Genomic DNA, 17577 nt, shown 5'->3' with positions numbered 1-17577 from the left:
TTTCCTTCTTGCGCTACAATTTAAAACAGGCAACAAGAGGAGGAATGGGCTCCTTTTACGGTTGAGATAATGCCATTCACACATTAAGAATGTATTGCCTATAAAATTTGGGAAACGTTCAGAGTTAATACTCAGGAGGCGGTATTATGCGCCTATCTGGAATGCTGAAAGAAAAAGACAGATTCCCAAAGCCAGGAGAAAGCCCTATAGCAATTCTCAAAGCTGCTCAAGCTACACAATCTTATAATATTGTAGTCACTAAGCACTTAAGTCAATTCCAAGCAGTTTCTTCACTCATGTAGGTTACCAGGAACTTAATGACTCAGAATCAGTCAAGATTTCTATGTTCTTTTTTCTTTTAGAGTTTGATTCAAATAAGAATATTCTCCTTTTACCTTCCCATTCGTTTTGCAGGAAGCCCAGCATACCTGTCCCAGCCTGTAACCAGTATTGTCTTCTTAAGAACCAGGATCTGTGAAATATTCACAGCTCCCTCTTGCCCAACATTTAGTGTGCGGTGACAATATCCATTGAAGTCCCACACCTTTGAGAGAAAGATTAAAAAATCACCTATGAGATGAGAAAAGAAAATGTCTTCTTTCATGAGTAAAACCACACAATGTAATAAGATGACTCTAAACTTGTGTGTTTCCTTTCTGACTTAGGGTTGATTCACTTGAGATATGTAATAATTAAAGAAAATCCTCTCACCATTTAAATTTAGCCATTATATTAATTACTCTATGTATAATCCTATTAGTCTATTATAATCATACATGATTCAAAGGCTAATAAATTGGTGCATGTTTTTAAGGAGGAGGCAAATTAAAATCGTAAACAGCCACACTTTGGAGTCTGTTGAAATCCTGGTTCTCGCTGCAAGTGTGTCTCTCTAAAATTGTGCTTCCTCGTTTAGGGCACAGGAAACATGCTCCTCGGGATTCCTTGGCAATTTAAAAATCTAAAACATTGTTTACAAAAGCTAAAGATTTTAATCAACTCAGTTGTTCGTTAATAAGAGACTGAACATCACAATGTGGAATATCTATACAGTAGCATATAATGTAGCCACTAAGAAGAATGAGTCCCCTCCATGTGTTTAAGCTCTGCTGAAACTAAACTGCTACGGAAACTTAAGTAACTTGCTTTATCTCTTTGGACTTCAGTTTTCTCATCTATTTTCTCAAGCTTGGATAATAATAGCACCAACCACATTTATGTGGGTGTGTATATCTGTGTGTGTATGTATATAAGTACTAGGACAGTGCCTGGTTCATAGTAAACATGCAATAAATGTCAGTTAAGATTATGATTATTATCTGCACTGGTATGAATCAATGTCCAAGACAGGAAAATGCAGAACAGCATGAAAAGTCAGTTGCCGTTGAGAATAAGTGCAGTAGTCTAGCAGCACACATAAGAAACTTGTAATAGTGGTAGCCACAAATATGGAGTTGGGAACGGATGAGAACAAGACTTTCTTTTCACTTTGTATCTATTTTATATTTTAAATTTTATTATAGGCATACATTAATTATGCAAAACATTAGCTAATATAAAAATAGACACTCCAAACTCTTGATAAATAGAGCAATACTTTTAAATCTTTGATTACACAGGTATTGACTTTAGATGTTAAATGATAAATAAGATTGGAAAATGTCATTCGTTCTTGTTTCTTCATAGAATATGGCCAGCACAGCCACATTTATGTGTCCTATGCAGAGGGAGCCAAATCTAAGAATTCTGTTGTGTTATTGGGACAAAGATAAATGCACCTTCCAAAGCTGTGATTGTACTACTAAATCCACATTAACTTCTAAGATGGCAAGGCCTGAGCTGAGACATACAGCGGTGCACATCTCCTCACCCACGTCCTCTGCTTTGTTTTCCTCCACACGGGCCCGTAACCCAGCCCACCTGAAATAACTCCCACAAATAGGCACTGTGAAGCTCTGGTTTCCCCCAGATCCTATCAAGTCCCCTGGCTGGGACCAATTTAGCAACCATCAACAAGTCTGCCCTACCCTGGACGGTTACTTCCCAAGACAGGGTTAGAGTGAACCTAATTCACTTCCTTTAGTTTTCTGTTCTGTCTCCTACCCCGGGACTAGTAGGGGGGATGCTTCCCTGTTCCCTTTACCTAAGCCACCGTCTAATACTCCACTTCTAGGTATTCCTGTTTTATTCCACCTTAACTGTTAGGATTGAAATTATTCCATTTCCTTCACACATTTTACCAGTGAGTCCTCCCATGAACTGTGTTACTTTGCTTAAACCCAAGTTCTAGTTTGTACTTGATCCATTAACCCTCCCAGAGGCCAAGTTTGGCCGATTTGCAGATTCTCCCTGTGACACGTCGTCGTAGCTCCTCCTTCCCATTGATCAGTACCAGCCCAGAATCCCCTGCGCATTTACCCTCAACTTCCGTGGTGTTATAACTGCCTATCCTGGGAGCTTTCCCTTACCTTCCCTGACATCGACCTGAACGCATCATAGGGACATGGAAGGTACAGCTAATTAATACCTTTATGACTCCAGATATGACAGAAGTTTGAAAAGCATTCGAATCTTATTCAGAAAACCACCTTCTTTTGTTGCCGCAAAGTGTCACACACAAGTCACCTCCAGTCAGAGACTGACATTGCTCTCAGAGCTGAAATCCTGGTGCGCAGGATTTCAGGTTGTATTTAACTTTGCATGAAAATGTGATCTTTTTTGCAAAGTAAAATAGCACCTTCTTCCCAGAAGAAATTAATAATTGTTACAAAGTAAAAAAATAAAGAATAAAATCATGTTAGTTTCAGATGAATAATAAATACGATGATGATTGTTCTTCCTTCTTTCTTCACTGTCTCCCCTTTACATAAAAATGCAAATTACAAAATGGGATGATTTTAAAATATTAACTTTCTGAAAAACTTCCATCTGTACTTTTTTTTAAAGTTTACTTCCTTGCTCTGATCTCTAATTTTATAAATGGGGAAAAAGAAAACTAGAGACATTAGTTGAAGCACATGAAAATCGCTCAAGCCTCTTATTCTTCAAAGCAGTTCTCTATCCAGGGCACTGGCAAAAGCTTTCGGAAACAAGTAAGTCAAGTTGTGTTTTTATTTTAAATAATTTACTCAGAAAAATCATTGATTCATTTTTCCACTCAGAGGTTTATTTTCCTAACAGCTTCGTTAGTAGATGGTTTGGGTTATTTAGCTCTTCTAATCTTGTCTCATCTCTCTGCTTGCAAGGCCAGGAAGGCAAAAATAAATATTGTCCGCACGGTGCCTCCTCTCACAATATTCCAGCCCCCTCACATCTAGACAGAAAAGCATCACTCAGTTCGCACCTTAATAGTTCCATCTGTGCTGCCAGTCAAAAGCCGCATCCCATTTGCATCGAGGGCCATAGTGCTGATTTCTGCATTTCCATGGCAACCAGTAAATTGTTTGACTTTTTGCCCAGTGTCTATCATCCAGAAGGAAACAGTTGACCCCGCATCAGAGCTGATTACCTAAGAGAAAATAACATTGTAAACAAGTCACATTTAGACCCAGAGTCCACCATTTTTATTTCAATAAAAATATCTCACTTGTGCATTTTCCCTACTTGGATCCCCCAACATAGACATTTTTGAAATGTATTTTCTTTTTGTTGTTGTTGAGCTGATGATATTTCAATTTCTAAGCCAGAACTGAGGTAATAAAGTCATGATTCTCTTCATGAGAAAAAGAGAAGAATCTATTTTCCTTACCCACCATTCAGTTTAGTGTCTAAAGGCCATCCTGTGATCGAATCTCACTGAAAATGAACTTATAAGTCCTTTCGTTTAAATAAGAAAGCTGATTTTGTTAGTCATGGTGATCTGACACTATTTACTATATGAAAAGCCACATTTATTGCATATTAGCATTCAGAAAAGAAAGCACCATCAGACATTATGGGGAAAAGTTAATTTCAGCAAATCGCTAGAGCTATTGCTTTTCCTGCCATCAGTCCCGTTCTCCATTCTTTCTCAAGGTACTGTGTATATTTTTACGGCTAAACGCTGTTATTAATGGGTCACTAAAGAGAAAGAACCCAGGAAGGTTAAATATAAATCTGCATATACACTCCAAGAGGAAGGCACCAAAATAAATACTACTAGAGATAGAATTATATATAGTAGCTCAACACTGAGAAATCTTAGAGTGGCAAGTAGATTGCTAATTTCAGCTCTGGGCATTTAAGCACCTTTTAAAAGATTTACAGGTTAAACAATCTCACCAACAGATCTTCAGGACCTGAAGAATGAAAGAAAAAAAAACCACTAACTATACAAATGTGTCAATAGGAAGTTACCTGAAGCAGCCTCTACTTTGAGAAAATTTCAAGTATGTTTTTACTTGCTTTTAAGTGTTGCTTACCATTGTATAAATATAAGTTCATTAAAATATGTTAAATTTGAGCCTCTCATTTTCGTATTTAAATGGGGTTTATGAAATGTACATTGAGTAGGGATGGAGAGCTGGCCATCATGCAGACATGCATTCATTCATTCTGTGGGCACACGCTGAACCTCCACTTTGGGCCCACTGCCATGGCAGTGATAAATCCCTGCTCTCAAGGAGTGTCTAGTCTAGGCTTGACCATGAAAATCACCTGGGAACTTTGTAAACCGTGACCGCATACCAGGCCAGAGACTCTGATTTAACTGGACCAAGGAGGAGCATCTTTCAAAGAGCTTCCTGGGTTACATAAGTCTGCAAACTGGGTTAAGAACTACTTGTCTAGATGGAGAAACAGACAAGAAACAGGAAATGTCAAGGCTCACTACAAGTTATCACTCTGGGGGGTGTGGGGGCATGGAAAGGAAGCCCTCTCATAAAAATGGGAGATGAGGAATGAAAGGTGAGGAGGGAGGGATACAGGATTGAAGATAGGGGCATATATTTACTGAGTGCCAAGCTCTATCCATTCACCGTCTCATTTGATCTTCATAAAAACTCTGTAAAATAAGCAATGTTACCCCCTTCATCTACAAGTGATAAAACTGATATTCTAACTAGCTAAGTGCCATTCCCAAGCTCATAGAATGAGGTTTGAATCATGGGCTTCCCATGACGCACAGGCATTGTAAGGCCTTTCTCCCTTCCAGCATAGCACCCCAGAGAGTTAAGGCTATACTTAAAAGAGAGACCTTGTATAACATGCTAAGCTTGAGAAACAATAAGAAATGTAATAGAACCAGAGTGCAGATAAGGGGATAAATGTTGGAATATATCAGATGAGGAAGCAAGTTGGTGATGGATATCTGAAATCCCTAACAAGCTATGCCAGAGAATAATAAGTAAAATGTATAAAGCTCTTTTTACTCAGAAAGGATCTATAGCTTTCACTGGATTGTCAGTAGGGTGTATGACTTAAAATGAAGTTAAGACAATCCGATTGTTCCTAATAAGGAGGAGAGTCATATGGTGTTTTTTGTGGATTGCTTTTTGAAGACACCTTTGGCAACAGTGTGGGAAACTGAACTGTAGTCTGCTGTAACAGTCTAGGTAAGAGATGCTCACCAAAGACAGTACTGGAGGTAAGTGCAGAAGAGGAGCTGGGAATAAAGGGCCACCATTTAGCAACATGTATGTCTCAGCAATGATCATGAGCACATAATCTCTCATAGCCTTTTTTCCCTGAATTCACTACTCTGAATCTGATAACTTCTCAAATGATTTAATACTATTTTGATACACATTTTCTCTCAATGAAGTCAAAGTTGGCTTATATATTTAATTACCGTTGTTAAATGATAGTGTAATTCTTGGAACAAATGGCCTGGATCTTTGAAATGGTATGACCTAACACTTCAACCATCACTCCAAGTAACTGTGTTTCTTTTTCTTTTGGCTTATGCATTACACGTGGCTGGTCCTGGAGCCAGGGTGCCTGCGTCTGAGTGTCAGCAGTCTGACCTCGGGCTCTTTACTTAGCCTCTCAGAGCTCTAGTTTCCTCACCTACATACTGGAAAGAATCATGCTGACTACCTCAAACTGTATCTAAGAGATTTAAATAAACTAATATTTGTAAAACACAGTGCATGGCATAAATAAAATAGCCTTAAAAATTAGCTAGTATTACTATTCCATTTAAGCTTTATTTGTCTGAAATATATTTGGGCTGATATCACTTTTTATATCCAAATCAATTTAACAAAAGTATCTAATACCATGTTTTCTTCCGACCATGACAGGAAATATAAACAATTATAATTTTTAAAAGTCAGATTTACACATGTACATTAAGATTTCAAATTACATCCTACTTGTGAATATTTCCCATTATTGCTTAGGAATTTTCATTATATTCATTAAAGACGAAATGATGAAAACATATAATGTTCTAAGCATGAGAAAATTTTGATAGTCGTCTTCTAAGAAATGGTTAAAGTTTATAAGGAATTTTATTATTTCTATTCAAAAAGCAATTACAGAGCATCATCTATTGCATGCTAAACAGTTCAGTCCTGAAAGATAAGCATTCTCTGACAGAAATGGAAAGATCAAAATAAAATGCAGTTATATTAAAAAAAGAGACTTCCTTACTTGTTCAGGACTGGCCACATTACAAAACATCTAATCATCCACCCCGATTTATCTGATGGAGACATTCAATCAAATATGAATAATATCCACTTTTTGTTGCTTCGCACTCTCCCTCATTTGCCCACCTGCCTGAACTCGAACAGACTATTCACCAGTGTTCAGCACTTTCCTGTGTTCACATAACACTTCTGCATGAAATCTGAATTAACAATGGCAACTTTATATAATCAGCCGTATTTCATTTTATGGCAATCTGCCTTACGGTGCAGACTTCACGAAAACAATGTGTTGAAAAACAAGGACTGACTGTGTCACAACACACAACTGGTATTAAGAATCTACAGTCAATATGACACTGTCAGAACACAAGAATAACAAAGCAGGTGAAAAGACCTTCAAAGTTTGGTGAGAGAGGCATGCGTATAATATCACTTGGCAGAGGAAGGAAGTGGTGTGACTGCAAAACGGAGGTGACTTTGTTTTTAGCAAGCTGTTTTTATTGGTAATAAAGCCCAGGAAGAAGTATCGGCATCACATTTATGTGCCCCATTTTGATAATATCAAATCTCTCTAAGTTTCCACTTCATTCCTGGCTGTCGCTCAGAGATGAGACGTCAGCCAATGCAGGCAGGGCCCCGGCAGTTTGCAGAACAGGAATGGCCCTGTTTGTGTAACGACATCCCTTTGCATCGGGCCGCCTGAACAAATCCTTGTTCTGACGGAAGTACGCTCCGCCTTCTGCACCCGAGCTAATAACTGTTTAGGAATATATGGGTCTTGTTATCTCTCTCATCTGAGGCTGTCACAGCCAATCAGACGATACTAGGAGATGTGACACTGTGCCCATTTACCCTAATTGTCTTCTTGCTACTCCAACAACAGTAGGCATTCTGGCTGTCTTTCGTATACACCCCAAGCCCAAGGTCTAAGCAAAAAAAGGAGTAAAAATTATAGCATTGGATGTGGCTGGCTACCAAGGGATCAGGACGTTTGATTTAATTGCTGTTTTACATATACATATTTTAGCCAGTACTGTTTATGGTCCTTTAATATAAAACATATTACTTCGTTTATTTCTAATTTTCATCAGATCTCTGGAAGTTACATCTCAGTAAGTAGTGAGGTGAGGAGAATGATAATATCTTAGGGAATTGATACAAAGGATTCAAATACTTTAAGGCAGTCATTCTCCATTAATAAATCTTATTTATTGGCTATGACCGATTCTTAGAATAATTTGTAATTTTCTCTTTCAAATTTGTTCCTTAAATTTATGGAGCACTTGTAACATGCAAGGCACAAGATTTAGACAGCAGGGACACAGTAGTGAAAATTTCCTGCCCTTCTATCTCGTGGGAGAAGTGAGGGAAGATGCAATCCAATTAGAAAAATAAAATAAAATAAATTGATATATATGTATATATATAAAATGGTGAGCATTATAAACATATTTAACTGAGAAGTTAGGTAAAGATCATTTCAGAGTTGGTGGAAAATTGGGCAACTCATTTGAGGACAGACATGACTAAGGAGGATGAAGTCATGCAAATACCTGAGTAAAAAAAGTTCCAGGCAAAGGAAACGGCGATGCAAAGGCCCTGAGGTGAAGTGTCCTTGTCATGTTCAAGGACTGGCAAGAACGCTAGCAAGGCTCAGGCAGAATGAGGGGAGGGGCCATGGGCTGTGACCATCTGTGGTTATTGTACAGGCATTCCAAACACTCCCGACGTTACCAGGCGCCCACAGTAAACAGAGGACAAAGTCAGAAAATTATCATTTCCCCTTTTTTAACTGATAATATACACCTTTTACCCTCATGTTGTGAGTAATTGGCTAGTCTCTGAAGCCCACCCACCCTGTTGACCACTGTTACGTATCTCCTGTGAGTGCTTATGCCCACAAGACCTCTTGTCTGTTCTGAGATAGTCCTCCCTATAAAGCAGGCCACTTTACAGTGGTCTCTTGCCCCAGCACCAAGGACATGGAGCACACACAAATACAACATGCTGCTAAGCAAGGTTTAATTCACACAATTGTACACCTGGGGTGAATAATGAATATAACATCATTAATATCAGCATATAAGAGGGCAATGAACCTGAAAGTCTCAGGAGTCCAAGTCCGGCAGTGGTCCCTCAGATCCAGGAACCAGTGAAGATGGTCAGTGTATTACAAAGCAGAATCTCAAGATCAAGAAGTCAATGTAAAGCACTTGAGAACTCTGACTCTAACCCCTACCACCTCCTTCCTTATAAAAAAAATCTTAGAAAAAAAAACTTCAAAACATAGCTGAGACTGCATTGGACTCCTGGGTTCCTGTTCTGCATATTTGGAATTCCTCATCCATTCTAAAAATAAGTAAAAACCTGAACAAACTGAAAACCAACAACTTTTCTTAGATTGATATAAAAATGAGGTCACAGGGCAATCACTGCCCCCCAAAGCAGAAAGATCAACAAGCAAAGAAAGACAATCACAACCCATCACGGCAGAACCCAGGAACTGAAAACTGCCCCCAGCAGGGCCAGGATAAGAAAACAGGACTGCAATTGACAAACCCCGGAGGCTGCAAGCAGACGAGTCTGAGAGTCGGAATTTCAGGGGGAGCCAGTCACTGGGGAACCCCACCATTTTCTAAGTTTTATTTTGAGGACATCTACCATGCTCTTACTGTACATATCAAGGAAAAATCCTCTCATATTCCCAGCAGGAGAAAGAAATGATTTCTGAATATATCAGAGTACTCCATTCATCCTAACAACGTCTGCCTTCAGGAGGAACTGTTTAACCAGAACCTAACCTGTGAGAGTTTAATCAGAGGCTAACTGACCTGGGTAAGGGAAATACCAAATTGTAGCTGCCACTCACCTTCCTGTTCTATTTAAGGGGGAGGAGGGGACAACTGAGGTGGAGACATACACTTACATGTGGTCATAGTCCAGAGGCACAGGCTCACTAAAGCACTGACCTAATCACAGGACTCCAGAAGGCGTCACCTCCCCCCATACCTCGCCACCACATTTCTACAAGCCTACTTTCAGACGTTGTTTTTACTCAGTACATCATATTCAACTATGGGGAAAAACGCAAAACATGCTAAATGACAAGGAACCGAGCTTGAGGATACAGAGAAAACATCAGACCCAGACATGGCAGCGAAGTTGGAATGATCAGATCAGGAAATTAAAATAGCCATGATTAATATGCTAAGAGCTCTAACAGGTAAAGTAGACAGCATTGATTTTAAACTGCTTCTACAGATGCTACAGAGAGGCCAGGCCCAGATGAGCCAGCACAAAATTGCAGGAGGAGAACAAAATCGGGGCCTGACACACCCGACTTCATAACGAGGTACTGCAAAGCTGCAATAATCAGTACCATGTGGTACTGGCAGAAGAATGCACAACAGATCACTGGAGCAGAATAGAGAACCACACAAATATAGCCAACTGATCTTTGACAAAAAAAAGTGAAACAATATGATGGAGAAAAGGCAGTCTTTTCAACAAATGGTACTGGACATCCACATGCTAAAAAAAATGAACCGAGATACAGACCACATAGTCTTCAGGAAATCGAATTCAGAATGGACCGCAGACCTACATTTCAAATAAAAATAGTCTAAATCTCAAAGAAGATACTATAGGAGAAAATTTAAATGATCTTTCATTTTGCAATGACTTTTTAGATAAAACACTAAAGGTATAGTCCATGAATTAAATAATTTATACACAGGACTGCGTCACATTTAAAAATCTCTGCTCTGCTCTGCAACACACACTGTCAAGAGAAGGAAAAGAGAACCCACAGACCGAAAAAAGCATGTATTTATAAAAGACTTATTCTTGAGGTACTATTATGTACTCAAACAACTCTTAAAATTCAACAGTAGGAAATTAAAGAACCCACTTAAAAAGGGGCCAAAGATGTTAACAGACCTCACTAAAGAAGATAAACAAATGGCAGATAATATATGAAAAGTTGCTGCACGTGCTACGCCATCAGGAAGCAGCAGAGTGAAACAATAATGCGCTACATCAGAATGACATACATCTGGGACACCGACAACACCAAGTGCTGACAACGATGTGGGGCAATGGGACCATTACTTCGTTGCTGACATGAAAGCAAAATGGTATGGTCACTTTAGAAGGCAATGGGCAATTTGTCACAAAACTAAGCATATTCTTACCATGCAATCCCACAATCAGGCTCCTTGAAATTTACCCCGAGGAGTTGAAAATTTATGTCCACACAAGTGTCTGCACACAGATGGTTAGCCGCTTTATTCATACTTGCCGTACTCAAAAGTAACCAAGACATCCTTCAGTAGGTGAATGAATAAATAAACTATGGTACATCCATACAATGAAATGTTATTTACTGCTAAAAAAAGAGCTTTCAAGCCATTAGACTATATAGAGGAAATGTAAATGCATGTCGCATATTATTAAGTGAAAGAAGCCAATCTGAAAAGGCTGTATGCTGAATAAGTCCAACTATGGGACGTTCTGCAGAAGGCAAAACTATGCAGGCAATAAAAATGTCAGTGGTTGCCCAGTTTAGAGGAGGAAGGTAGGAAGACAAGGTGGAACACAGATGTTTTTAGGGCAGTGAAATTATTCTATGCGACACTATAATGGTAGATACATGTTCTTATATATTTATCTAAACTCAGAGTGTATAACACCAACTCTGACCCTTAGTGCACACTGGTGACATTTGGTGATAAGGACGGGCCAATACGAGTTCATCAGTTGCAGCAAATGTGCCACTGTGGTGGAGAATGTGAACAACGGGGCGGGGGCTGTGCATGTGGGGGGACAGAGGGTACTGGATATTTCTGACCCTTCTTCTCGATCTTACCGTGGACCCAAAAATACTCTTTAAAAAAATGCTGAGACTGTGATGACATGAGAGGCTGAGGAAAGGGTCCTGCTGATAGGCTTAATGCAGCTTTTATGGAGAAGGTTTGGTGATATCTTTCAAGGTTGCTGACACAGTTTCTGACCAGTGTGAGGAATTTATTCCACAGATATTTCCTCACCCGTGCCCAAATCTGTGTGTTCAAGGTTAAAAACTACTACAGTAGTTGCAATAAAAAATCAGAATTAACCTAAATGCCTATAAGAAGTGATTAACATGTGTTCGGCAGACCTATGTAATGGAGCACCATGGGCTGTGGGGGAAAAAAAGAGCAGGACTTTTAGGTAAGGAGGTAAAATGACCTTTAAGCTGTATCACTAGATGAAACATCAACGCACAGAGCAGTGTTTCTGTGCATATAACATGCCACCATCTGTGTAAACAGCATTTAAGCCAACATGCTCTTAAAATTAATAAGTATATATATTTGAAAGTGAGCATGTGTATGTACGTGTGTATGCCTAGAAAAGCCCTGGAAGGGAGCTTGTGAAACTCATAAAACTGGCTGCCTCCAGGGCAGAAAGCTGAGTAGGTAGACACCGGGATGAGGGGAAACTTTCACTGTGTATTCTTTTGTTCTTCTGAGTTTTGTAACACCGAATCATGGCATTCCTTCCAAGCTAATCACATTTAAGTGAGCGTGTGTGTGTGTGCAGGTGCATGTGAGTGTGTGTACAGGTTTTAGTGTAACCTTAAAACTAAGGCACTTCAGGTCTCCATGTACTGATTAGACATCACAGGCTCAGGACTAACGTGACACTGAGAGAAGCTTTAAGCCGGCTCACGGGGAAAAGCCATGTTAACACAATGGAGGTCGCTTGGAGCCCAGCAATAAGGCGGGCAAGTGTTTGTCCAGTTCTGTGGAAAAGGTGAACTCACTGACTTTGCCTCAAATACAAGACGTATAGTGCCTTGCAAGGTGAAGATAAGTTTCCCTTGAGTTTGTCGGCTTACATTTTCTCAGATTTTATAATTTCCGAGCGAACTACAAGTTGAATGATTTAGATTCTCAAAAATCACAATTCCCCAAAATAATGATGTGCAGAAAAGAGGACAGGAGATGCAGTTAGGAAAACAGTGTGCCTCAGTCTCACGTTTAATGAGCATTACAGAGTTACGTTTCTTCTGACCATGTGAGAGGGACAGTCGGTCTCCAAGAGACAGTACCACTCTGGACCACGTGAGGAGGGTCCAGACTTCAAACCACCAAAGCCCACATCCCGGGCCGGATTATGAAACCCACCAAGGGTCTCAGGACCCTGCTGGAGGCAGCCAGCCAGCACATGTCTCTTTATGTAACCATGGGTGTGATTGATGTGTTTACTCTTAGCGGGTGGATAAAACGGTAAGATTATGAGAAGCAATTTGTGTATCAAATTATATACTGTGCATATATTTTAACCTAGAAAGTCATTTCTAAGATTTTACCCTAGAGAGCTAAACTCATGAGCATGAATACAGTTATGCACAAAAAAATCGTAATAGCAAAATTCTCATCAAGGCAAATTGCTCAGTAAATGATGATACATACCTACAGTGGGATATGCTCTGCCTTTTAAAAATGATGACATAAATCTACATTCAGGTACAAGGAAATGCATTTCAATCCATTATTGAATAAAAAGCAGATTAGTGAACCATATTTATATGAAATACTCTATGCACAGAGAGCTATTTACAACATGATGATATTTGGGTTTTTGAGTTTTACTGCATTGTTTTAATTTCTTAGAAGCATGCAGTATTTTACAAAAATTATTTCAATAACACAAATAGTCGAGTATTGTCTGTCAAAACTTGGTGACATCTAAATATCTAGCCAGACTAAACATGTGTCCAAGGTGTAAAACAACCTGACATATTATGTATTTTACAAAAACACATTAACCTGCATCATTAGGATGAGAGGCATATTAATAATCTGAAATTTTATCCATTCATATTTACATCTATAAATATAGTTTTTAAAGTTTCCTAAAGCTCATGGGTTTTTAAGAAACACTCCATTTAAGAACTCAGTGCAAAGACATTTTATTAAAACTGCCTCCAGGATATTGAGTTGCTTCGATTCTTTCAGAATTGGGCATTCCAGGGACTCCCTCATCCTGTCTCAACTTGTTCTGCTGCTGGCTGCGAGGGCAAGCTTTGCAGCATGAAGTAAAGCAGGTGCTTCTTTCTGAGAGGCTTTGCCTGGCTTACCATCACTTACCTAGATTAGGGTGCCAGGGCACCAAAAGTCAGAAAGATGAAGAACATTCAGCAAAAATGTGCCAAGTTCCTTTTATATAGGGATTGCGTTAGGTCCCCACAGAAGTCAAATAGAATTAAATAATACTAACGTGTTCGTGAGACGTTGAAATGACAGCAGGAGAAAGGTTTCTCTATTAATTTCAGACAAATAAAAGGTCTTCAAAAGAGACACCAGACCAGATAACGGAAGAGCAAGTGTCAGTGGGCTGTAAAAGCATGGGTTTCGTTTGAACTTGGAATGAGAAATTGCAATCATTGACCAAACCCAGCAACTGAGCATCTATACGGTCCTCGGAAGAATGTTAGGAGTTGTTGGAAAATACGGGAGTTGGAAGGCAAGGATCTTACTGTCACACCGAAAACATAGGAGGAGAGAGAAAATGAGTGAAATGTTTAACTAGAAAACTACTAGGAATGCGGCCAGTGCTCCGAAAGGGCTGAGATAAGCATGCCCGCCCGAGGCTGCCCCTGGGGCCTTCAGGGCCTGCGGGGACCAGAGACGAGCTCTAGAACTAAACGATTATGAACAAGATCGGCTATGGCAGAGAAGGGATAGGACAAACAACTTCCTCACCTCAGGGGGTGTTTCTGAACAGAACCAGGGTAGGGACAAAGCCCAATTCAGGGTCTCCTCCATTTTCCTAACTTTCCTTAAGCTCTGATCCCTCATGACAGATGGTTAAAGAAAGATGAAAGAATAGCAAGAAATTAACAAGCAAAAAAGGTGTAAAGTATTAACATTCAACCTGGGAAATATCCAACAGGGGGACCTGAGGGCCTTGTGAGTGCTGGCTGCTTGGGAGGAAAGAACTGTTTCTGAAAGGCAGCCATACGAGGAACGTCAGCGAGAGCCATTGTTACGGCTATCGTGTCTCTCCCCCACAAGCACACATATTTTTAAAGTTAGTAAATAGAAACAGGGATGGTAAGTAATCTGCCTAACATTCGAACTCTGATTTCTCTAACCCAGAGGTTCTTAAAACTTTTGATCTTAGGGTCCCTTTACACTCTTCGAATTACAAAGAATTCAATAGCTTTTACGCATATGGAAGGCTAGATGGATAGATAGACAAACACAGACCTACATATCTAAAAAGGTAATTTACACTGTCAGGTATCTAAACTGAGAATTTGTTAAAACACAGGAATACAAAAGCACACATCCCTTTGGACAGCCCAGCAACGCTGCCATCACTCACCACATAGCCTCTAGAAACACCACTCTACACTGATGAGACAGCGAGAGTGACAACTGATATCACAGTGGAAGTGGTTTTGATCCCACAGATTCCCTAACCCCCTGGGGTCTGGGAGCACTCTGAGAATTGGTGTTTTAATGCCTAGTCAATACATAAAAATTTTTCCGAGACCGGACGGTGGTACCTTCAGTGAATGACCTTCGCAGACCCTATGCTCCCTTTACTGCTTCACCTCCCACCTTTGCCGAGTGCTCCCAAACCGGCCCCACCAGCATGAACCCTCTCCCTGTGAGTGCTCTGTGAGTGCTCCAGCCTCTTGACAGGTGCTCAAGCTGTATTTTCTGTCTGTACATTCTCCTTTGAAGTTTTCTCACTCTAGCTTCCAGGGCTCTGCTAAAACGTCCCTCACCCTAGTCCCAGGTGGAGTTAATTGATCGCTTCCCGAGTAGCACTTTGCTCTTACCACTACCTCGTTATACTCAGGCTGACTGTTGCCCTGGGAGTTGGTGATGTTTTTCATCCCCCAATCCTGCCCTGAGGACAAACCGAGCAGTAAGTATCAGAAAGACACCCTGGGCCTGCCTGTAAAGACTGACTCTTCCTCAGCCCTGGCTCCTAGTATTTCTTCAGAGCTATTTTATTTGCTCTGTCTAGTTATTCTAAAATAATAAATGTCACTGGTTGATGATGCCATGGGCAATACTATCTTCTTTTACTTGACTGCAATGCATTTTTATATGTAGAAATGTAATACAATGGTAAAGTGTTTCTTTATAGCTTAGCCGCTAATAGTTAGGGAGCATTTATGTATGTGGTACACAGCTCAATGTATTTTATATACCTATTAAGGCTTTTAAGTATTCATACTATTAAGAGCAAAAATGAAGAGGCATGAATACTCAAGTCAATTGGACAGTGATTCTTCCTACATCACATACCATGTGTGCATATTCTGTCGTCACTTATGACTTGCATTTATTTGTGTTATCTTGGCTTTATCTTCCCATCCTAAAGGGAAGAGTCCAGATCTTCTTTGTGTCTCATTCTCTGAATTCCTCAGGGAATATCGCTCATTTTATGGCCAGGCAACAGAGGATCTTAGCATCTAAGCACAAACCTAGCTTTTTAACTTCGCAGATCCCAATTAGCAAAATGTTCTCCTGAAAACAAATACATTGCTCAGTGGCCACCCGGGAGCCATAGGAACTGGTTGCCTTCATAAAGTTCGCTAAAACATTTATGGTGGAACAATTCCCACAGATGAAATTCAAAATGCATTGCTTTGCAAAGGGTTTTTATCTCCCAGAATAATCAGAAAATAGAGAGCCTGAAACAGTGACAGGACACCATCCTCATTCCTAACAAAGAGCTTTCTGCCCCTTGCACAAAATCCGAACTACTCATGTCTGGGTGACTGCAGAAGCTTCTCCGGAAGGGAAGGCAAGAAGGGGTTGGAGTTATTGTTTAATGGGCTGCAAGCTGGATACTGGCAATCATCTGGGCTCCTGCTGTGCTGTCACAATCATGCCTGAGGCGACCAGGGCAGCAGACCAGCAGACGGGTGCCCCCTCCCTGCCAGAAACCCCCACACCAGCCCTCCCTGTCCTCTAGGAAGGCCTGTGCTCCGGGCGGGCGGCATCTCTGCTCCTGAAGAACTGGCTTCTTCATTGACATGCAGGTAGTGCTCCCATCAACAAAGGCTGCTGAGCTTCATTAAAGTGGTGGGGAGACAAACAGCACTCGTGCTGCATACCAAGTGGCACCACGTTTAACGGAATCATTTTATTATGAATACATTCCGGGCTGCCACTGTGAGCCACTGGTGCAAAATATGCTGGCAAAATGGATCTCTGCTAATTACATTTCATGAATATTTCAGAACTTTCCACGGGGATACAGGGAGATGGTGTTATAAAAGAAAATTTTACAACCAGGTTCACTTTGCACTCACCATCAAGACCCAAGTTAGCAGCTAACGGAGATGAGTTCAATCGTGTTGCACGTTGTGTGTGTTTCAGCTGGAATATTGTCATTTCTTATCACTCTCTCAATACTGCGGTGGTCACTGGTTGAAAATGAAATCATCTTCAAATCCACCTGAACACACATTACTGCAGAAAAGCCCATGCCTATTAACTCGTTAATTTCCCACACTTCCTTTTCTATATTTATCCTTGGTGACTTTAGACTGAATTAAGGAAATGAGCCTCTGAAGATGGGGACATGTTGGCAGGGTGACAGAAAAGCCTCATTACCTGCTTCAAGACTGAATTGTAAAGGACACAAGTGACTGCGTTCTTATGGCTCTTCACCCTCTTGCTGGCTTCCCGTTCCATTGCCAGCAGTGCTAGCTGGTGATTAAAGGAGATAAAAAGGCGACCTCGGGCTTCATCGAAGTGGAAGAGGCACCTGAAGTCCTGACTCCTGGGGAAAGAACACGCTATCCTCTGGATGGAGAGCTGGTGCTGAATATCCCAGAGTCTCAAGACCTGGATGGACAGTGGTAAAGTCATACAAATAAGTCAAGAACAATTCTAATTTTTCAGCCGATTCTTTTCTCCCTCACCCTCATCCTCAAGCTGACAGTCGTGTCCTCCGTGGTGCTCTAATCGTTGGCACTTTTGTGGCA

General features: G+C 40.4%; 1 protein-coding gene across 3 annotated transcripts in view; it reads right to left on the bottom strand.

The window, feature by feature from the left end:
* WDR49 (WD repeat domain 49) overlaps positions 1–17577 on the bottom strand; it is a 119773-nt gene that overhangs the window by 49821 nt on the left and 52375 nt on the right. For 2 of the 3 annotated variants that reach the window (XM_037046599.1, XM_037046600.1), the window contains exons 7-9: positions 17204–17437; positions 3344–3508; positions 429–544 (exon numbers count right to left, since the gene is read on the bottom strand). In XM_037046599.1, coding sequence (XP_036902494.1) covers positions 429–544; positions 3344–3508; positions 17204–17437 — 515 coding nt within the window. The remainder of the gene's footprint in view (positions 1–428; positions 545–3343; positions 3509–17203; positions 17438–17577) is intronic. The other variant, XM_037046601.1, reaches the window with a different exon arrangement.

Source organism: Sturnira hondurensis, unplaced genomic scaffold (genome assembly GCF_014824575.4).
Source record: "Sturnira hondurensis isolate 20B ecotype Veracruz unplaced genomic scaffold, ASM1482457v3 Scaffold0005279, whole genome shotgun sequence".
Lineage (NCBI taxonomy): Eukaryota > Metazoa > Chordata > Mammalia > Chiroptera > Phyllostomidae > Sturnira > Sturnira hondurensis.
Note: the sequence above shows the minus strand (reverse complement) of the source record. Positions and strands in the feature narration are given on the sequence as shown.